This window comes from Amblyomma mixtum, chromosome 6 (genome assembly GCF_055824585.1).
Source record: "Amblyomma mixtum isolate Tamu chromosome 6, ASM5582458v1, whole genome shotgun sequence".
Lineage (NCBI taxonomy): Eukaryota > Metazoa > Arthropoda > Arachnida > Ixodida > Ixodidae > Amblyomma > Amblyomma mixtum.
Window position 1 is genome coordinate 45,362,243 of NC_143017.1, and position 23,102 is coordinate 45,385,344.

Below are 23,102 nucleotides of genomic sequence, written 5' to 3' on the forward strand. Positions count from 1 at the left end.
TAGGCCCACATACAATTCTGTCACTACTGCTGACTAGTGCTCACAAACCAGCAGGCAGCCAACCAGCTGAGAACACCCTTTTGCAGGCATGTTTAGCAGCTGTTTGAAATGTTAAGAGGAGGGTAGAAAGAACGACAGTGGGGGAAATGCCCCCCCGAGACAACACGCTTGTCCGCCCACGTGTTCTCGAGCCTCCTGGCACGTGCCAGCTAGCAGAACAATGCAACTGCGACCGCTGTCGCCGCAAAGTAGTCCAATGACACACCAATTTAGTGAGCCTAACTTGACGCTCCTTCTCAGTGGTGGACCCAAACAAAGGCTGACACGTGCTAACACAAAAGCTAACAGAAAAAAAGAAACAAAGAAACCACCAAGCACAGACACCTTGTGTGCCATCCTTAGGTGGCGTGAAGACACCACAGTGTGGTGGAGAGTTTGCCACAGTACGCAGCCCCTAAGTAGCAAACCACAGCCGCACAGCACAGAAGTTGCAGGGCGAGAATAAGTAGCCTTGATCTTGTACTCACATGCCACTGTTTGAGATGGAAGCGGAAACACTTCTTAGCCACTCGGGTCGACATGACCGAACTTTTGTCTCTGCGCATTACGGCCACCGTGCAATACTCGCAAGCTCTTTGATATTACCAGTTGCGAAACTTGCCATTAGGGTCCACGTATAATAACAAAAATCCATAGATATAGCAGTCTGACAGATAAATTAGGAGATGAAAGAAGCAAGAAAAAAAAACTATTTTCAATCGCGACATACAGCAACTGCTTTTATTTGCAGCTTCCAGATGGCGCCACTATCTGTAAGCGACCGAAAAGTGGCTATAGGGACTAGTCCCTTCTTGAAGCAGAGTTTCTCAACTAATATGATCTAAGAGCTCTGACAATCCATGCCTCTCATCTAGTGGATAATATTCCCTAAAAAAAGGGGTGACCGCAAGAGGCAGATGTGCTTCAAAAGCCTTATTTTAGGTATCAGTACTTTTCTTTTACGCATAGTCTAATTCAAACAAATACAAAAGCAATTTGACAGAAGTGCGCTCGACAATATGAGAAAAAACGGAGGGGTACGTACAGGCACCAGCGAAAGTTTGTGGAACATGGGAGCAGCCAGCAATCGAGTTCTCTTGCAAACCACACGTACAAGCATTTCCACGAATGAACAATGAAACAAAAAAAAATAACACACACTGCAACTACCATGTTCCACAAGCTTCTATAGCTGGTTGTACGTTACCCTGAAGGGCAGACGAGCGAAGCCTCCAGGGTTCGCAAATGAAACCTCCTTCCATGCGCACTGCTTGTCCAATCACATTTTTGGCTCGCCATCGTGAGATGGGTGCAGTAACAAATAGTGTGTAAAAAAAAAAATTCACAGTGGATGACTGCAGGCATAACAATGCTCGAATAAACTTCATGCCACAATGCTGAAGACAAGGCCCCAAACTACACACTACGAGGTGTGAAATGCACCAAGACAGCATTCGTCAGTTAACGACTCCAAATCGCACACCAATGCAGGTCACAATCACCTATTTCATGCCACTATTCAGAGGCAAGCAACAATATGTATTTCTACATTTCCCTCTGCTGCCTTCTGAGAGAGGCTTTCATTTTAACTTTGCAATCTTTTTTTTTTTGTCAGGTCTAGCCCTGTCTAGCCTTTTCTAGCCTTTGTAAGGTCTAGCCTTTTTTTGTCACACACACCCAGCCTCATGTGTGTGTGTGCTCCTTTCTGTGTGGAGTCCTCTTGCTGGCTGTTTTCTAGTAAGTCTAGCCTTATGTTGTAAGGTTCATAATAATCTATGGAGTGCATTAATGAAGTCTGCACTTGCAACGCTCTTAATGCTTCTTGCAATATCAGTAAAACTCGTAAAATGCAGAGCAAAAACAGGTTTTAATTTTTAACCTTATAACCTGCACTGAACTGCCTTGAGTACAGTCCCCCTACCATGGCAACACAAAAAGAACTGAACAAAACATGTCCCACTGAGCTCTTCCTTGTGCTCTACATTCGTACAGAATTTGCGAAAGCCTGGCAGTGTTCCATGTGATGGGATCAAGCATTCCATTTACATTTCTCGCAACATCTGCTCCGTGTCGGACGTTAACGGTCAAGCGCTACGCGCCCTGGCGGTGCAAACCGATCAAGGTCACTCACCGTTTCATTCTCGTGTAGCCCTTGCGAGTCGCCAAGCGAAGGCTGTGACCCCTTGTTCATCCAGTTCTTAAGGGGCGTGGTTGGGCAAGCTGAAAGGAGATTAAAGTGGGTTCGTAAAAAGACGAAGCACAAGAAAGACAGCACACAAGGAAGAGAGACGAGACATGCGCAGGTAGGTGGGCAAGTCCTGAAAGGAACTGTCCCCTGCAGCTTCAATGTAAACGAGAAGAATAACAGTGCATGTGTTGGTGTACGCACCAATGTCTCCACTGGAACTGGACTCGGTGAATGAAGGCGTGCCTTCCGTGTGGGTCGGGGTGGAGCCTTCCACGCTGTGGGGGGGAGTCCACGTCAGGTTGCGCACGGTAGATGGCCCCAGGGAGCTCACGCTGCCACACAAGACATAACATGCACGTCAGTCTGCCAGGGTAGTGCAAAGGCTTAACAGTTTTCTGACGAGTAACACTCGTCAGGCCCGATGTTGCGCTGCTCCTACCACCAATGACGAGTTACGGTCGTCAACTGGAGGGGTTACAATTTTTGACACAAGAGGGTGGCAAGCCTGACAACACTTTCATCAAAAACTGCCAAAAAAATCTGGCGTTCTTTGGGGACTCATTTGGCGGCCAAAGGTTCAGAAGAGTACAATGTAGAGAAGAAAAGGAGTTCCCATTCAGTACAGCAGAGAGCACTGGTCATTGAAGCCTCATCCAAGGATCCCAGAGAAATTCCGCAAGTTTAGAAAGCCCCCAGGTGGCAGATAAGAGCAAAGTACCTGACTGTCTCCGAGGCCCGGATGGTGACGACAGTGGCGGGCGAACGCAGCACGACCGACTTGGGCGCATGTTGTTCGGAGTTGGATTTGCTCCGCTCTGCGCCAGCGGGGTGCGAAGACAGGCTCAGTGCATCCTTCAACATGGCTGCCGTGTCCCCATCGCTGAACTTGAACACAGAGTTCTTTTCAGACGCTGGCAAGTCCGAGCCTGCCGAGAACAAAGAGGACAGGAAGAGGGAACAAGCCGGCATTTCTCGTTACTGCCGTTTCCAGCAACACCTGTTAGAAGCAGCGAGTTCACAGGCTGTGAACACGCGCCTCGTCTAAAGACTCTGGCTGGCGAAAGTAACACTGAGGAGAGGCTGAAGCTGGCCTGCGTCGATAGATTGCAGCGTTCTAATGACAGCAAGGCTGGTTTCACTGGAAACAGAGTTTCCGCAGGCTAGAAGAGGATGGAAATGAAACACAGGTATATCGCTGCCACTAGTCATTTCGACAGGCAAATTTCGTTGATACCATTGTTCTTTTTTGCAGATATCGCATGGCTGCCTACACCACTATTTACTTTGATATCATGATCATAAGAGGCTATTTTGGTCTCGTGGTCACAAGTTTTAATTGGCAGGAAAAAAAAGTTTGATTTCTATGTCCTATTTTCTTGGCAAAAAAAGTGTCTTTAGAAACAGCATGAGCAGTGGAGATCCAAGCAATCAATCTTTACTAAGAAAAAGTATTATATAAAGTTGTTCTCAGTGCCCTTTTAAATTTTCTTGGTTGGGCATAGCTAAACGAGATGCTGGGCTGTTACAGTAAAAACGACGTCATTGCTCTACTAAGTCATGCTAACATAACGTATTCATTCAGGCCGAACAAGCCTGCAAGAAGCTTTCGGTGATCTTGCACTGGCTGCAGCACCCCGCACAAGGTGAATCGGTGAGAGAACTCGTCTCTCAACAGACCAGGATATCCACAACCATCGGCAGGGACTAAAGTAGTCTGCATGGTGGTAAACGTAATGCAAGGACTGTTTCAATTCTTCCTTGCATTTCACAGCATTCCAGTAGTATCTTCCGTAAAACTGGCACCTCCGTTTTCCTGTATGCGAGCTGCAAACTGTTTAATCACCTGCATAAAGGTTGACCATTGGAACCTCTTTTCTTCACAAACAATACAATTATGTGGCTGAGCTCACCATCAAAATGACAGCGCTTTACTGTCACGAAATAGTTTGCCTGTTTTTAAACGTTTGCATTTTAATGGTTCTTTAAAAATGCTCGAGTGCGTAATTAAAAAAAGTTTATTTCGAGCTTTTGGAAGGTTGAAATGTGCAATGTTCTCATCAGTTTTATTAATGCATTCCTATATGCAATGAATATGGGAAAAATGAGCAGCCCATTAAGCCCATCAACCAAGGAAAGAAGGAATAGTCTGATAACTGTTTCTTAAATGCTGCTAAGGAATGCACATGGCATTCACTGCAGGCCTTATCAGACTGCATGTCGGAACAAACGGTTCATCAGATGAGCCGAACTCTGCGTCAAACACACCCTTCACGTATTTCCCTAAACTAGGAGGTGCTCCGCGGATGACGGTAAGAGTACTTTGGGAAGTACAACCCCACAAATCAGGATGTCCGTTCCAATTTAACTTCCCCCAAGTCAAAGGCAAGGGAAAAATCCATGGTGTATCTTTTGCAGCATAAAAAACAGCTTTATTTAAGACTTGAATGCATTCTCACAAACAGAGATCACACTCAATCACGCTACACTAACCATGACGCATAACCGAAGAAAAAAAAAAAAGGCCCATGCTTGACCTCGACACAAAGTGTGGCCTTGTGACAAATCACTCACACAGTGAGTAAATACTTACTTCAACATGATTATTCGTAAGTCGGGCACAATGCGCCCTGCATTACAACTTGCTAGTCCAAACTGTTCCAAGAAAAACGAGGCAGAAAGGTCATGAAGAGGCGCAACACATTTCTCGTGACTCCGTACAACAGTCTATGGATACTCCGTAAAACAGCCTACGGATACTCCGTAAAACAGCCTACGGACACGTAAGGACACTTCTGCGTAAGATCGGAAATCTACGCGGCTCATTCGTTTAACGTTAACAGCCCTTCACGTTATTGACCATCGATGTACAGCAAACAGTTGTGAAAACGAACATACAACAAAATTTGCCCTCAAGCGCGTCTGAGATGAAATAAATGCGCGCACAAATTGTGACACGGCGGGTGCCCAAGCCATGAGCGAGCAATTTCTCGGAAGCAAACAGAGTTTTTCCCAATGCTGGAGGTGAGAACAACGTTACTCAGCGTCTTTCAGAACAATGCTAAAGGCTAGCATGACTTTATTATAAATGCGCTGTATCTGCAGTGAAATGTACAACAATTCACGAGTGACCCTGTCGTGCCGCCTAGCCAACTGAGAGTGTGCAAAGATCTCTCACAGTCCGTCTGAAGGTTCCACATCACCACAACACTCCATGCGTGACATCAAAACTGCAAACAGAATCACATCTTTCAAAGCTTACTGTGTCATGAAAAGCTGAGTGGCACATCGGCCCACATATATGTGGCACATAAAAGTTGTGTCGCAACAACAAACCGGGATACAATGGTTTTTAGATTGGCACCTGCTGGAGACTTTTTTTTTTTTTCGCCTTTAAATGCGCGCTAAAATACAAGCTTTCTTTTACCGGACAAAAATTTTCTCAAAGGTTAAGCAGGGAAAAGATGCTATGGTACCATGACATAGGCATAAATGCATCTGGATTTCTTGCCAAAGGGAGAAAAAAAAAGTGTGCACACAAACACATAGCTAACATTCACCTACATAAGTGAAACAACGTGCACACAAAGAACAACTGCACATTCAAACAGACGTATAGATATGTTCAATTCAAAGAGGTGACCTCGCTAGCCTCACCAATTCTTGCCAAGACTTAGAAAAGACGGAAGAGAAAAACACATTGTTCCCAAGTAAGAACCGTTTTCACCGAGAGATCCAGTCTAGAGAGAGTGAGAGAGAAAGACAAGACACAGTCCCCGCATGCCTCGTGACCGAGCAACCTTCATTTTTTGGCCTGCAGGCATTCACACCGGCCAAATGCAAACAGAGTTAGCTGGGAAGTCCAATGCGCATGGCACAACTGTGCACATGTGCAACATGGCACAACTGTGCACACTTGCTGAACTTACGAGTGCAGTTTCACAAACACCTCCATCGGGCCTGCAACTGGGTTCAGGTGGCTAAGAGGAGACTGATCTCAAAAAGTTTAGAAGCAGCATAAAGCCACTCACCCCCCCACCCTTCCAAAACACACTTTCACTCTACTAAGAGTCTTAAAATGGTATAAATGCAGCTAACAAGAAAAAGGAGAGAACAATGCACAGTTGGAAAAAGATTTGCACTGAATAACTGACAGCCCAACAGAGTGAAATTACAATGCATGTTAGGTACAGGAACCCTGCCAAATGCTACAGGAGAAGTAAAAAACTGTGAAACGCCCGAGCGGAGAGTACATACATCTCTGTCACCCGCGCAAGGCAATATAATAGATTGGGCAACATATAATGCTATGCGATACAAGTGTGCAAGCTCACAACACAACTGCACTACACCAGGAAGGGATGAAGCGCGCAATTCCTACTGAGCTTGCATAAAAATATACTAGTTCGATATTCCTGTCCCATTAGCAAGCTCATCTGTCTGATTGAACACTACAATGAACTTTGCTAACAGGCAGCAGCGGGCACACAGGTCACCGCAGGAGAAAGAAAATTGATAAGTCTTAAACAGTTTGGGAGCATCTAGACTTTTCCCTCCAGCAGGCAACAACACGTGGCCGCACCCGGTACTTGTTCAAACCGTGTCGGCGGACGTGGCAGTAGCGGCGGCATCAGCAACAGCGGCGGACCGTGTCGTGGCTCGTCGCGGCTTGTCACGGCTCGTTGTGGCTTGTCGCTACGGCTGCCTCCGTTCATCGGGCACGGTCGGGCCGCTTCTCTTGCGAGCTTCACGCGTGCCACACAATCGATGCACAACCATGAAGGGCCAGAAACGCATTCCGACCGCACACAGCAACAACTCTCAACAAGAAAGAAAAAAAAACATCGAAACAGAAGCAGCCTGGCAGCACAATAATGCAACCGTGCTGCCTTCCGCTTTCGCCAAAGCCACTAGACAAGCCAAGACAATACGGCCTGTGGAAGGCAAAGTACAGTCGCATGTTTTCATGATGCCAGCCTGCAGTGATGCCACCCTTTACCGAGTAAGGCTCAGTGAATGTAACTGCAGTAAAGGCATCAAAGGCTGCTATTGCTATAGCATCGCCAACACACAACGAAATCAGATGCCCCTGTAAATTGTTTTCTTTCTTTCCTTTCGTGGCTTTGGGAAAGCACGGCTCTGTGCTTCAGATCAATGCGGGCACGAAACGACACAGCACTGGACGCGACCTCACGGCAATAAAAGCTGTCAGTAGTTTAGCGTTACAGCAAAAGAGCTCTCCTCTCAGAGGCTGTCGGCTACGAAAGAGTCAGGGCTGCGGATAGATACCTTGATCTCTGCTGTTTGGCGAAGTGTCCACTTCCGTTTCCTCCTTGATGACATCCTGTTCGTTGGCTGAAACCTGACGCGTTCTTCCGGGGGCTCCTTTCCTCTTCGAAGGCGAGTGCTTCAGAGCTGCGGACGGAGGCAAGAGACAAAGGGCACAGTGAGCAGTGACACAACAAGTCGTTTCTGTGCAGTCCGAAACGGAACAAGGAAGAAAGAAAAGGCCAAAACAGAAAGTCACTGAGTTTCCCTCAAGCTAGTAATCGTTAAAAACAAAGTCGATGTCAGAATAAAAGAAACAAACTTTTTTAAACATTCTTTTTTCAAAACTTGCCTCTGCGCTCAATGACAAAGGAACCTGAGAGCAAGGTGAACAGTATATATGATCCCTATGACGATACAAGCAAAGAATGCACAGGTCCCTCCTGGCCCACGTTTTCATGCAACTTTAAAACAAGTCTTCCCTCTTACAACCTGCACGTAAGTACTGGCAACACTTGAAAGTGCGAGGAATTCACACATGATGGAGACTGAGCACTTCTAGTGCCACCTACTGCCAACTGTGGCAACTAGTTTTCAGGCAGTTTGCAATGACAACCAAATAAAAAAGGTTATCACATTGCCAAAGCTACTCAACTTTTCCTTAACTGCTGTTAATTGCCATTATCCATTTGCATTACCTTTCGAACACAGCTAACTTCTCGCTTGCAGAATAATGCAACAAAACTTCAAGCAGAACATTGCCTTTGCTCGTCATCAAAAACAGGTCAACTTGAAATGAGCTTATAACTTCAGCGCAAACTAGTGTGAGACGAGTCCCCCTGTGAAATTTTGCGAACCTAGGAAGAAAATGTGAACTCTATAATTCCGGAACGCCAAAGCAAACATTTATGCAACAAATTCACTGCACAATCACCTATATATGCAACCTAAAATAAAATATTAAAGTGCCGCATTAAAGTAACATATTACTTCCAAATAACATTTCACGCAAAGAATGGCCACAATACAAAAACAAAACAGGATGCCATTTTCAATATAATGCCATATTTAGAGAACACTCTGTCCCAAGTTATCCTGCACTTCACTAAAACATGAAAAGAAACCATTCGCACATTGTTCAGAAAGGCCTGAAAAAATGTGCTCTCTGTACCAGAGAACCTGAAAATCCTGTGTATGAACTGTACTATGTAAACCTGTCCAGCAAGAGGTGAACAGGGCTAGCAGTTATGTTCACTTAGTAATAAGGTGTCACATTGTCTGCCTCGTGCATACTCTTTATCATTGGCAACTGAAATTTTTCCAACTGCTGAACAGAACTCCCTCGACGGACCTGCGAGAATGCCTCTAAAAAGCGATCGAGTGCTCCTCCAGCAAATTAAAGACAATGGGCTATTGTAGGTCTGGATCTACACTCATCATTGGCTACTCATGTCAGGTACTCGCTCTGAAGCTTGATTCTTGGATGCTCCAAGCAAACATTCTTTTGCTGCTATATATGACTAGAAAAACAAGGTTACGATATGTACGAATCTGGACCACTAAACCGTAAAATATGGGCCAATGTCTGCCATGCCACCTTTATATGCTTTCCAAAACAATCCCTGCTTTATGGTGCATTTGCTGTCTTTTGATGATGAGTGACAAATCTGCCTAAAGTTACCGTTCTTGTTATATTAACCCATAGCTCTGTTATGTCAGATACCTTAAACTTATATATACAGCTCCCAAATTAATGACTTTATATCACGGGTGTGCAAATACTGAAATTTTCAAATATGAATCGAATATGATTATGAGGAAGAAATAGCTTATAGTATTGAATTTAATATCTGTTCACCATGAAAAAAAATGTTTTAGAAAACAATGAATAGGCAAATGCTGTTTCCTTTTATTTTTCAAAATGGTATATACCACTTGCAACTGAAATAAAACAAAAACTATACTGACTGAGCATAATATAAAAAAAACATGACGTGCACAGAAATGTATACTGCTTGGCTAAACAGCGTAACAGTTTCCCACCTATTATGTAATGTGGTCATGCAAAATGACAAGGCTGGCAACTAAAAATAACATGATGGCTCGTAAGACCTCCTTAATCCGGAGCTCAAGGAACCACAAGAAATGTCTGGATTATCCGAAGGTTGATTTATAAGATGCCCCCCACCAGACTTCCAGAAACAAAAAAAAAAAAAAAACTGCTTTCTCAAAAAAAAGTCTTATGAGGAGGCTTCATCGCACAAACACCGAAAAGCCTGTAACGAGTGCACAATTTCGGCTTGCTTTGGAAGAACAATCAGACGTAAGCGAGGAGAATGCCCACTGGCGTCTATAAAGGAAGACTGCTCCTAAAGAGTAAAAATAAAGTGACCAGGGATGCGCCAGTCGACGCCCGAAAGCAGCGCGGAGCTGGGTCCGGACGATCGGCGAATGCGCGGGCCGACAGTTACCATCAATGGCAAAGCTCGGAAACCGAGACTATGCTGCCAAGCTATTTTTTTTGGCCTAGCAACAGGGGAACCCCGATCGTTGCAATGCATCATACAATAGGCGGGACTTTTACATGATCGCTTGCCCTGCTATGACACCTCGGCTTGCCCCTTTAGCCTCATGCAAAGTTTTGCAAGTGGGCTTTTCTGCACAGCACAGCTGTCCAAAACAAGGTGGCAGAGCTTATGCTAGGAGAGTTACGAAGGCAACAGGACAAATGCTTTGGGTGTGGGCGTTACGTATGTAACAGATTATGAAAGGATAAAAAAAAACAGCATGTGTTCTCGTCATGATTATTTGTAGCGGGTGGTCGGCCATCTTGTTCTCCCCAGGTGTCATACTTGGGAAAAGCCCAGTTGTGGAAATTGGCATGACGCCAAGCTTGGCCACTTCCAAATGTGATCGGTCCACGCGATAAATGACGGAAAAGAAAGCAAACAGGACCCTTGTACTGCTTTCCTGGAACTTTGAACTGAATCGCCAACCTGACTGGGCACCGTGATTTTGTCATGGTCGAATTAATGAAAGTCGGCGCAATACACAATTGCTCTTTACATCCTTGAATTTTCAAGTACACGGAAATTCTCGAATATCAATTGCTTGAATACTCATGCATCCCTACTTTATAGACCAACATTAAATGCTTGTAATAATGGAGTGCTTAAACTGATGCTTCCGAGTGCTCCTGCCGCATTACATAACACGAGGCAGGCATTCACGTGGAGTGACTGCAACAGGACATGCTTTTCCACCCGTCTCCTCTTTAAATCCAATCAATCAATTAATTAATCAACCAATAAGCCAATCAAACAACCAATCAATCAGGCCTATTCCACATCAGAGATGTGAGGGGCGGAGACAAAAAGCCTGACGAAGGGTCCCTGCCACCTAGAGCAGCTTCCCGAGTACAGAATGTGAAATTACACGTCAGGTGACTTCCGAACAGCTGCCAAAGGTCATGATCACTGCTTTCAGTGTCTCTGCTAAAGCCAGAGAGCAGCTCGTCTAACACTACTACTGTGCTCTGCAGTGCAAGTCATGTTGTACGCAGATGAATTTTTGTTGCGCACGAAAACGGCGCACAATTCATAATCCAAATCTGAACTTCATAAACGAGTACAAAAGTAAGGCGAAACGCAACCTCCCAATTACCGTCCTGCAAATTCAAGTTGCCTAAAATGTCCGATGATCGCACGGCTACATTTAAAAACACCCTTCTTTGCTCTTCTTGAATAGCAGTGTGAAAGTAGCCTCAATAGATACCGTATTTACATGATTGAAAGTCAACCTATTTATTTAAATTTTAAATTCTAAAGTGCGGGGGTCAACTTACAACTGAAACCAAAGCATGGCACCATTAATAAGGCAAGACAAACGAGATACATCAGGGATGCTACAGCGTGGTTGAAATTTTATATTTGCTCTACAGCTCTACCCAAAAGCATTCAGCTATTCTGCGCGTTTTTTTTTCGGAAAGACTTTTCGTTTTTTTTTTTACTTTCAACTGTGCACTCGGCACACAAGGGGGTGTCGACAGTTAATCAAAGGGCAGCTGTTCCAGTTGCGGTGGCATCGCCATTCAGAATGGCAACGCTTCCGGGAAGTGTCGATGGCTGATGGAAGAGCTGACGCTGCTCATGCGTAGTTTCTCTTTGGCTCTATTTGATGCATTTGACAACTGCCGGCCACCTTTAACCGGTTTTTCATGTAGCGCTTCCTCACCGGAAATGTCAGGTGCTTGTTCACGGCTACATTCCAAACGGCTATGTCGAAGAAATGAACAACCACGCCAGGCTGCACATTCGACAACTCGGAACGGGTGATACAGGTGTGGTGGCTGCAGCGAGCCAAATTTTCAGCTGTTCCACGCTATGTCGTGGTGTGGTTGTTTGCAAAGTGGGGGATTTCGCTGGACGATGACGTTAGAACGATGTGCTGTGGGACCGCAGCAGCAAAGACAACGGCAGCTCTAGTGAGGACGAGTAGGTAGTCCTGTCACTAATACATTTTCGTTTTGCCAATTTTCGTTGTGCCCATGGGCATTCCTTCCTTTTAGAGCGAGAGTGTTAGGGAGCTTGTGAGGTGCGATAGCCGGCATCGTCGCCATCGCCGCAATCTCCCACGGCTCCCTCGCAACACTTTTCATGCCATCCTTGAGCACCTGCTCATAGCTGCTCCATCAACGTGCGCGGCGGCCTATGACAACTGCTCATAAGCGGCAGAGGCGGCAGCAGCACCCAGATAACGCTATCGTGTTCTACTCTTAAAAGCGAAGCTTAAGCGTCCTCCAAGTTTTTTTTTTTTTTTTATTACTGACATGCAATATAGGGAGGTCGAATTACAAGTCGACTTACAATCGTGCAAATACGGTACGCACAAATCGAGGGCATCAGAACAGCTCCTTGAACTCCACTACTTTCACTGATGCGAAAACATGAAGCAGGAAGGGGAAAAATCAATACACACTCCTACTTTTCGAACTGACCTAGTCCACCTTTTTTTCTCTACATGTGGCGCCCTCTGGGTAGTGGCGAAAAATTCGTCTGCTACTGATTGAAAACAAATGCACATGGGAGACTCTGGGGAACCTGCGGGATTTCTTTCCCAAGAAAATTTGTGATGTTCGAGAGAACACAGAATCACTTCGCTTGGAATGACGCACACGGTTGTATACGAATTCGTATCAATCCATACTGTAGCTAAGGTGTCTTTAAAGGGACTGACCACTGACAAAAACGTGTCCTAAGATTATGGCCGAAATGAGAAGATCGTGCCTCATACTGTAAGCATTGAGCACTGCAATATCGCAGAAACAAGGAGTTATCATTTTAATTTGGCACTGAAAATTGTTAGGAGATTTTCAATGCCAAATTAAAATTCAATATTGCAGTGAATGCTGCCATTATTATTAGTGTTCGTGGTACAGCCGTTTTGACAATGTGCATATAACCATCGCGCTCGCTGACCACGGTTTCCAGCATTGGAATAAATAAAAAATGGCGCACGAACTGACTGAAAAATTCTGGGTAAAAATCTTCGACATGCTTCCAACAAAAACATCATGGAATCCAGCACCATAGACAGCAAACTTCCCACTGTGTCTAAAAAAAATTGAGTGCTTAAAATTTAGTGTTTGGTCACATTACGTAATGAATGCTGTCTTGAAAATGTTTCTCAAAACCCTCAATTCAGTCAGACAAGTTTCTTCATTGCCACGAAGGACGATTTCGTCATCTCATTTCTTGTTCATGGCATGAAGTGCAGTTTCAAAGAAGCAGTTACTTGACTGCACAACCTTTATACTACCTATTCAAGAAATGTTACCATTCCCCACCAGAACTTGTGCGTGGCTGCAATTGTGCACAAAGCGCCATGGCAGAACTGAAGTGTAACTATTCTGAGCAATTCACAGGCGCACTTGTGAAACAGTCGCTAGTATTTTTTATCCAGAATTATTCTTTGCTTTACTACTACGACTGCCCAGTGGACCCAATAAAAAGAAGACCCACAAGTGATCTCATTAAAAGAATGCGAACCCTGCCAAACATGGACTCCGGAGAAAAGAATCTGCGGAATGTTGCACTTTGGTCAAGTTCCAATATGCGAGTGAAGAAGTGAAAGAAGCGACGACAGAACCTGCCAGAAAAAATTTAGCCGATAATTTTCTACGAAAAAAAAAAAAAAAAAGATCCTAGTTATTCTTGAGCCTCAGTGCCCTACACATTGCTTTCGAAGTACTTTTGAAGAGACAACTCAAACGATACAGTGTCCGCAGAAGTGTGCTCGACGACCGAGCAGCTACTAGTAGGGTACGTTGCCCACAATATGGATCACATGAGGACCCAGAAAGAATCTCCAAGCATGAAATTTCCACGGGATTTCCCAGCAACAGACTCGCCTGTCCCCCGACTCTCCCACGATTATTTCTGGGGGAAAATAAGTAAGGCAGACACTGGGCCTCACACATCCACAAAAGGACGTGCACCGAAACAGCCCGTACGATATGCGCCATTGTTGTTTGTGCAGTGAAGCCTCCTCACACGTTAAGGTGCTGCTTTTGATGGGTGCGACGCATGTGGAGCTCCACCACGTCGCACCTTAAAGGATGCAGGTCACAAGTGATGGTGCCGCTTTTGATGGGCGAGCTCCACCACGTCGCTCCGTAAAGGATGCATGAGACCATTATGATTTTCAAGCAGGTGTGCTCTGACGCTCCTGGCAGTATGCGCACAATAAAGCGCTGATTGAAATGTGAAAAAGTTTCCGCACTGTTCTGATCTCAAAACCAGGCAACTGTTGCCCGGTCTTTCCCCAGATAACTTTACCGCGATGCAAGCAGTCCTTGACAGTTTTTTCCTGGTCAACGTTTGGATAATTAGAACGTTTTTTCCCCCCCTCGAAATTCAAATTAACGAGGGGGCTGCTATCCTGCTATAAGCTTCTTTAGAGCACAAAAGTGCCTTTAAAGGTATTTCAGGTATAGTTTTAGATTTAGTTCAACGAAAAACCCTCTGAGAACCTACTGCTTTCATCATCAATAACCTAGCTTGGTCCCATCATCACAATTTAATTAAGTACAATGATGATTCAACATGCATTACCAATAATACTAAGTCACTGTAATACACAACAAAATGATATTGTACTACAATTTCATAAAAGTACAACTGAGCTGTTCATACAAAGGTTGTTTGCCACTGCCACTACACCAAATATTGGTCTATCATCTAAATTTTGTTACAAAATTTTATTATCTAGTTTCAACATTTCTGGCAATGTATACGCTTTCTTCTGTATTTTTGCCCGTTTATTTTTCTTATCACAAGGGATCAGACTACGTTATTGTATTTGTGTATGTATATAGTGCCGTCGCTGCTTATGGGAACTGGAGCTCAGTTCAGCTGCAATGCAATGTGTTTTCTATAGTCACCCCTTTTCGCTTTACTTTGCATGTAAAAATAAAATTGACTGATTAATAGATACGATCATTTTCATGAACCATAAAACTGCATGACTCTCCCAATGACAAAGCTAGTTGGCAGCATTATTATCAAGTACCTAACGAGAACACTGGCCCACGAGTAAGAGAATCTAGACATGCAAGCTGGAGCATTCAAGACTACATTGCACAATTACAGCACCCGCTAACGACATCCTGCCAGTTTCACCTCATCTTTGCCAGGTGCCATGCTTCTGTTTTTCAGCAATGTTAGTCAGTACAGTGCTCGGTTTCACACTACATAACATTTGATGGTAGTCATTCTACCTACTACTACTAGGTTGCCACGAATGTGCAACCCCGCAAGCCGAACACACAACACACAAACTGTGAAAGTTGCAAAAACAGCAACGGCGAATGCCAAGAGAATAAGCACTGCTATTATTAGTGCAGAAAATCATGCAAACTGCTAGCAGGCAATCCCTCGTCTACCCTTACAATGCCTGCACACAAGTGCAAGCCCTTAACAGAACAAGATGCCCCAGTCCTTCCCCGCAGCTATGTTCTACAGGGACACAACAAGCTACCACTGCAGACGGGAGAAACCGCCCAGTCTCACAGAGTTTACTCTACAGTGGTCAGTTGTTACACTGCATCACATGCAGCCACTCCACTCCACACATTAGCCAATAGGGCATCCTTCGTGCCCGAGCGAAAGCTTTTCTGCAAAGCCACCCCCTGTACGAAGCAGCATGAGCAGGCAGTACTGGTTAAGTGGCCACAGCAGAAAGCCTCAGGGACTCGTCTACCCGCCAAAAGCTTCCCCCCTTGGGAGACAGGGGGGAAGACCAGCCAGCCTGACGTAACAGGGGAGAGAGGAAGGGGGGCAGAGTGCAAATGCTCAAATGCTAAACAGCCCGCAAGACTCCTCGCCCACGCGGCACGTTCCCTACTGCAGGCGGCAAGCTAGTCAACAGCAAGCGAAAGCAGGGGGGCGGGGGAAAAAAGAGGCGTAGTAAAAAAACTGGTGAAGCCTACCTAAGACACTAGACACCAGGGCTCTAAATTTGCGATGCGGGCCCTTGATTTCAGGGAGATCCACTAGTGTCAGGGATTCGGAAGGGGAAGGAGAGAGAGAGAGAAAGAATGGAGGAGGAGGAGGAGGGAGAAGCAAGTGGGAGAACAAGTGTAAGGCAGATGCAAGGTGAGAGAGAGAGAGAGAGGAGAGAGAAAAAAAAAAGAAGACAAGGATTTCCATTTAAGATGGTCACAGAAGCAATGAGACAGTGACAACAACGAGCGTACAACACTGCGACTCCCGGGCGGGGTCGCCACGGCGACGACACACAAAGAGCACTGCACACAACGGGGGGGCAGGTCTACCGTCAGCCCACTGCTCTGCAGGAATTTTCAGTGCACCTACAAGATATGTCAGCAGAGGTTTGCAAGAGACACAGGTGGTGAAGCTTTGCATCAACCTCACAAGATGCTTAGTCATGTTAACTTTTAATTTCTTTAAATCTAACCTATCTGGAAGACAATTTTGACAATCCGGCATCTTTTGAACAACACGCTCTGGGTGCATGGCTTGCATACAAACCACACGCAAGGACGACTTGCGTACACATCACGCTAGTTTTTGCTGCAATGCCTAATGTCAATTCAAATTCCCGTAGCTCCATTCTGAAAAGTGCCTTAAAACACCAATCTCAGTTAGAGCACTAATTCATCAGTGCAATGTGGTGCATTTAATAATGGCCACTTCAATTATGCAGCGTGCTTAGCAGCTGTGCTTGTGGAAGAGAGCACATGCTAGCATCTTGGCAGGTCTGCAAGCGTCACCTGCTGTTTGAAAACCTATTTAAGATTATTGGCAACTGCATCACCTGATCACAGCACATCAACTTAAGCCATTACGACAACCTCTGTGAGCTGCTGTGAAGCAGTTATCCTTGTGCACTGAAAATACAGATACCACACAGTGAAATGAAAAAGACATTTATTGTTAAGAAAAAAAAAAACGACTCATGTACATGTACCTGCATGAATTGAGGCAACTAAATGACAGGCATAGCCTTATAAATGCTGTCCGACTGTTTTTGACTGAGCCTATCAACAGGCACCAAAATGAAGACTTGGGAACATGTTCCACAGCATTAAATGGCGTTTACAGGTTTGCAATTACCTCTCAAGCATGAAAAATCTTCAGAATAAATGTTTAACAGGACTGACATGAAAATTAGGCTGGAGATGCACCACAGAGAGAAACTGCTGACCCTTGTCGGAAGCATCGGAGAAGTATCACAGAGACAAAATGCCGATAACTGAGGCTAATTAACATCGGAGATGCATCACAGAGACAAACTGCCAATCAGAGTCAGAAGCTAATTTACATCGGAGATGCATCACAGAGAAACTGCCAATCACTGTATGAGGTTAATTAACATCAGAGATGCATCACAGAGACAAATTGCCGATTGCAGTCAGAAGCTAATTTACATTGAAGATGCATCACAGAGACAAACTGATGATCACTGTCTGAGGCTAATTAACATCGGAGATGCACCACAGAGACAAACTACCGATCACTGTCTGAGGCTAACATTGGAGATGCAGCACAGAGACAAACTGCCGATCACTGTCTGAGGCTAACATCGGAGATGCACAACAGAGACAAACTGCCGATCACTGTCTGAGGCTAACATAGGAGATGCACCACAGACAAACTGCCAATCACTGTTTGAGGCTAACATCGGAGATGAATCACAGAGACAAACTGCCGATCACTGCCTGAGGCTAATTAAATTGGAGATGCATCACAGAGACAAACTGCCGATCACTGTATGAGGTTAACATTGGAGACGCATCACAGAGACAAACTGCTGATCGCAGTCAGAAGCTAATTAACATTGGAGATGCATCACAGAGACAAACTGCTGACCGCAGTCAGAAGCTAATTAACATTGGAGATGCATCACAGAGACAAACTGCTGATCACTGTCTGAGGCTAATTAACACTGCAGATGCACCTCAGAGACAAACTGCCGATCACTGTCTGAGGCTAACATCGGAGATGCATCACAGAGACAAACTGCCGATCGCTGTTGAAAGCTAATTTACGTAGGAGATGCGTCAGAGACAAACTGCCAATCGATGCCAGAAGCTAATTTACATTGGAGATGCATCCTTGAGACAAACTGCCAATCACTGTCAGAAGCTAATCTGCATCGGAGATGCATCACAGAGACAAACTGCCAATGCCTGTCGGATGCTAGTGAGAACCAAGTGCCTTTGACCCGTAAAGCCTAATTTTGCAGTGCATTCGTTGCGACACAAGTACTAAGAACACAGAGGAGTTAAGGCTTTACAAACAGTTACCACCCAGTTCACAAAGATGCATGTACATGCTTTAAATTAAATTGGGTTACGTGGGTCACAACTAGGTCAATGTATTCAGTAACAAGAAAAAAAAGATTGCTGCACCAATACTATGCAGGAAGCGGGGCATGGCACAGCTCATAGGCTACAGGAAAATAACTAAGACTGCTGGTTTCGCAAGCTCTCTTACTGGCCTGAACCACCCCCTTTGCTCGTGGTAGTATCTCCCAAAGTTTCGTGCAGTATCATGAAATCCCTCCAATTTAAATGAATGCATAGTATGCTATAAAACAAGAGTTGTTAGTATTTTGCAAAAGGAATGCTGAAACGTGGAAAGACAAGCACTCTTGAGCACTTAGTTTGAATGTGCTTAACTTGTTAACAAATTGATATTCCTCTCCCACAGAAGCCTTTCCTACTTAGCTGAGCTGCTGCCTAGCCCTTAACTGACATAGTTTAATTTTACCTGGACTGCACAACCAAATACTGCTGTTATGTATGCACAGGTTTAATAAACACTTGCGACCTAGACTAGGTGTGCCATGTTCCTGCATAGTTGCACTTGCACATACTCAGGCGGTGGCCATGTTAGTGGACTGTCAGTGCCATGAAAATGTTGCCGAAGCACACTGCTATGCAATACTGGACTGGCCTGGTCCCACCGATGCAAGTCAAAGCCATTCACTGATTGCAAAAGCTTCCATTTGTTCCCATCATGCCTTAACACTTGCTCGACTAAGCAACTTTCAATGACGGACAGAACTTGGCCACATTAAGAATGAAACAAAAGGCACCGCTTGTTTCTATGATGCCAAAATTAAATCAACAACACAACGTATGCTGTGCCTCCAGGAGACAAAAAGAGTGACGAGAACGAGGAACGGTGCGAAGGAAGGAAGAACACAAGAAAGAGGTGATCATCCCACCACTGCCGACAAAGGGAGCAAAATCCAGGGTCGCAGACCTCGACCGACGTGAGGCACACACACACCACCACCAAAATGGCCACCGCATGCGAAATGCTGGGTGCAGCAAGGAAGATGGGGAGAGCATACACACAAACACACCACACAAATGATGACAGGTTGACGACAGTGGGCTTCACAGAGGCTCAGGTATTAGGAGAGGTGCAACACCATTTCTAGGTGAGGACAAAAAGTGTGGCGGGGCGAAAAAAAATTTTTGAAAAAAGGCTGCGGAGAGACACCCGAGTCTTTGCCTGCGTTTGGCCCACGCTTGTTGTGACTGCGCTGTGACCGGTCAAGCACGTTCCTCTGGGGGGTGCAAAGCCCAACTAACTGCCGTATTGCCTCCGCAGAAGCAGCACAGACATAACTGCCTGAGCTGCTTGCCCACATCTCTGTCCCATGTTAGCTTAACAACAGTTCAGCTGCAAGTAATGCAGCAAACCCTGTTAAACGCTGTTGTAGCAGTTAACGCAACTGCTACACAGTGCGCCAATAACAACAAAGGAAAGTGACTGGCGAGAAATGTCCGATTCCAATGTGTGAAAATGTGGAGTGGATGAAGCTGGTTAGTGGCAAATAAACGGTGCAAAAACAGATATTCAAGCATTAGAAACACGTGGAGGCTTGCAGTGTTAATTCAGCGGTGTAAACAGTGTAACCAACACTGCACAGTAGCGAGCTGTGTCATTTTCGAGCAGACATGTCCGACAGAAGCGGACCTCCCTCCTCTATGCTCCTTGCATCTCTCTCGCTCTAGGATTTGTTTACCAACCTGGCACTTTCCAGCTCGGGTGTTAGCACTGGATCAGCAGAGCGAGAGCAGGGAAGCCCAGCTAAGGCAACAGGGGGTAAGGCCTCAAATGATTGAGATTCGTGGTAAAAGACACCGTGCGAACCACTCGTATTCACAGTGCATTCTACAAAAATGATCATGACTAAGAAAAAGGAATGATACAAGACAACGAATAGACTAAATGACGCCTGATAAAAGCCGGAACTTGAGCCGTAAGCCATAGTTTCAGTTGCTTTGGTGCTGAAGAACCAACTGTTCATTTCTAGTGGCAACATAAGCATTGAGAGTGTGGAACTTGCAGTTAAAAGGAACTGGGATGACTGCTTCAGGTATATAATGTGCATATTAAATAAGAAAGTGCTCTCATAAAGAGCACACTCCTGTGTGTGCATGCAGATCTGAGAATTCTTACGTGTCCGCGAGCTTTTTCCCATCTGTCTGTACATCAGAAGCCAGAAGAATACTGAGCTACGTACGAGGGGGTACCCAAAAGAAACCGGAATAATTTTTTGAATTGGCACAGCTTCTGTGGTACCGCGTTTTGCCGCTAGGAATGCATAAAACGAACATTCCAGAGTCAGTAAGCCGAGTGCCGTCGCTGAAGGAGGTCAGACTAGTTTAGGCAGAGTTTTAGAGTGACGACTGTTTTGTGTGAGTGTCGTTTTTGCAATGGCTGAATTTCGTGAACAGCGTGCGTCGGTGAAATTCTGATTTTTTCTCGAAAAAAGTGGAACGGAAACTCTTGAAATATTCAGAAAGACGTTCAAGGACGATGCTATGGGGACAACTCTAGTGTTCCTGAATTAAATCCTGAATCAAAGCAACAGTCATGCCAATGGAAAACTTCAAATTCACCTCGCCTCAAGAAAGCTCGTCAGGTGAAATCAAACCTCAAAACAATGCTGATTTGTTTTTTCGACGTGAGAGGAGTCGTCCATTCAGAATTTTTTCCGCAGGGTCAGACAGTTAACCAGGCTTTCTGCTTGTATGTTTTGAAAAGATTGGGCAACAGTGTGCGGTGGAAGCGGCCTGATTTGTGGCAGACGGGTGACTGGTTTTTCCACCACGGCAATGCCCCTGCTCACACAGCCCTGTCTCTACGACAAATTTGGACCAAAAATGCCATAACCTCTGTTCCTCAACCCTCATACTCACCCGACCTTGCCACGTGCTACTTTCTTTGTTTCGTAGAATGAAAAGACAGGTGAATGGAAAGCGTTTCGCTGATGTTGCTGAGGTGAAGAAAAAAACGACGGAGGTACTGTCAAGCATCACAAAAGATGAATTTAAAGAATGTTTTGAAAAATGGAATGAAAGATTCGACAAACGTACCGTATTTATTCGAATCTAGGCCGATAGTTTTTTAAAAAAAACGAGATGTAGAACTCTTATGTCGGCTTAGATTCGAGGATTTCGTTTCGAGGTTTCGTATTCGTAAAATACGAATAAATTTAGCACGCAGGTGGCGCCCCCACAAAACGCCAACGAAAGACAGCACTGTAGCCGTTGCTATCCGTAGCCGTTGCTATTTGTAGCCGTTGCTATCCATAGCCGATACTGATCAAAGCACACATGAGCACTGGCTGCCATTTTGGCCTTGTTCTGTTCTCATGCGGTGAAGTTTTCATGCGTGGTTTTTATCACCAACACCATGGCACCAAACAGGCAGTGCCATTATAGTGCCGCCTTCAAGCGGAAAGTTATACTCGCTGCTGAGCAGTCGTCAAATCTTCAAGCCAGGCGGGACTTCGGCGGCTGCTCCCGGGCTGGCGTTGCATATGTCTCCTCGCCCAAACGCCAGCCCGGGATCAGCCTGAGCGGGTTCCTTGCAATAAATGTCGTTTGCGTGCTGTACCTCTTGTTCGCAGTTGTTTTTTCGGCCGGCCTACAATCGAGGAAAGTTTTTTTTTTTTCTGTGGCCTTCAACTTTCGGGTCTCGGCTTAGAATCGTGGCCGGCCTAGATTCGAGTAAATACGGTATCATTGTAAGTGGAGGGTACTTTGAAGGATATTGAAGGTCTGTGCTGAAAATGTGAACAAATAAGTTCAAACAAAAATAAGTCCGGTTTCTTTTGGGTACCCCCTCGTATTACATACGAAGGAAGTCAGCAGTCACTGAAACCAAGGAGCATGGGGAAAGGAGCGAAAACGAGGAGCATACTACACTCCTCGTTTTTGGCGACTGCAGGCTTCCTTCACATTGTATTGCATAATGAGCCCCTCTTTGTTCTTCCCTTGTCCGCTCATAAGCTATGCACTGTCACACTGATATCTGGGCAATGAGACGCCGCATGCAGTTCGCAACCGGGCACACAGGCTCTCTAAAATGGCAAAAATCATTGCACGACAGCCGCTCTAGCTTCCTCTGAAGCACACTTCAGTCAGAGCTCCGATTCGGAAAGCCACAGAGCCACAAGGCAAGTGAGTCACCATCCCCTTGCTGCACAATTCTTAGGCCTGCGATGCCAGGGGTGCGACTGCCATCAAGTTTTGGAGAGCTCCTAACTCATCGAGAGTAAATGACCTCCTCTCAACGCACCTGCTAGCTTTAGTGCTGGCTTAAACCTTGACGAGCGCGAAAAAAAGGATGATAAATAACGCTGCGGGTGCCTCAGTTCTTCCCTCCTGCAATGACACCCCATTCTTGTCTACAGAACAATATCCATTCATACACGTACAGGGCTAGTCAAAAGACCCCGGACCACAGGTCCTGCTGTTGAGCAGTACATTTGGACATCTACAGCCCCTACGAAGCTACTCAGCAGCTTCACAAGTGCCGTAAGTTCCTAAATGTACTCTTCAACAGCAGACTCCGTGGCCTTTGACCAACCCTGTACTTCCGAGAGAAACAGTCATTACCACATGAAGGCAGGAGGATGTTACCACTTTGTTGAGCCCCTTTCTGATCCAGTTCACAATAGAACGATGAAACGAAGGAAGCTAAAGTATTCCATAAGGCTGGTACCGCACTGCTTGTGGAAGGACGCAATGGATGCCCTCAACTGCTTGGACTGTACAGAC

The 23,102-nt window shown here is 45.3% G+C and overlaps 1 protein-coding gene across 6 annotated transcripts in view; it reads right to left on the bottom strand.

Annotated features, from left to right (window-relative positions):
• Positions 1 to 23,102, bottom strand: part of LOC149338955 (phosphatidylinositol 4-phosphate 5-kinase type-1 alpha-like) — a 73,648-nt gene that overhangs the window by 13,798 nt on the left and 36,748 nt on the right. For 5 of the 6 annotated variants that reach the window (XM_089547829.1, XM_089547827.1, XM_089547828.1 and 2 more), the window contains exons 13-17: positions 15,981 to 16,043; positions 7,514 to 7,639; positions 2,946 to 3,153; positions 2,429 to 2,559; positions 2,171 to 2,259 (exon numbers count right to left, since the gene is read on the bottom strand). In XM_089547829.1, coding sequence (XP_089403955.1) covers positions 2,171 to 2,259; positions 2,429 to 2,559; positions 2,946 to 3,153; positions 7,514 to 7,639; positions 15,981 to 16,043 — 617 coding nt within the window. The remainder of the gene's footprint in view (positions 1 to 2,170; positions 2,260 to 2,428; positions 2,560 to 2,945; positions 3,154 to 7,513; positions 7,640 to 15,980; positions 16,044 to 23,102) is intronic. The other variant, XM_089547830.1, reaches the window with a different exon arrangement.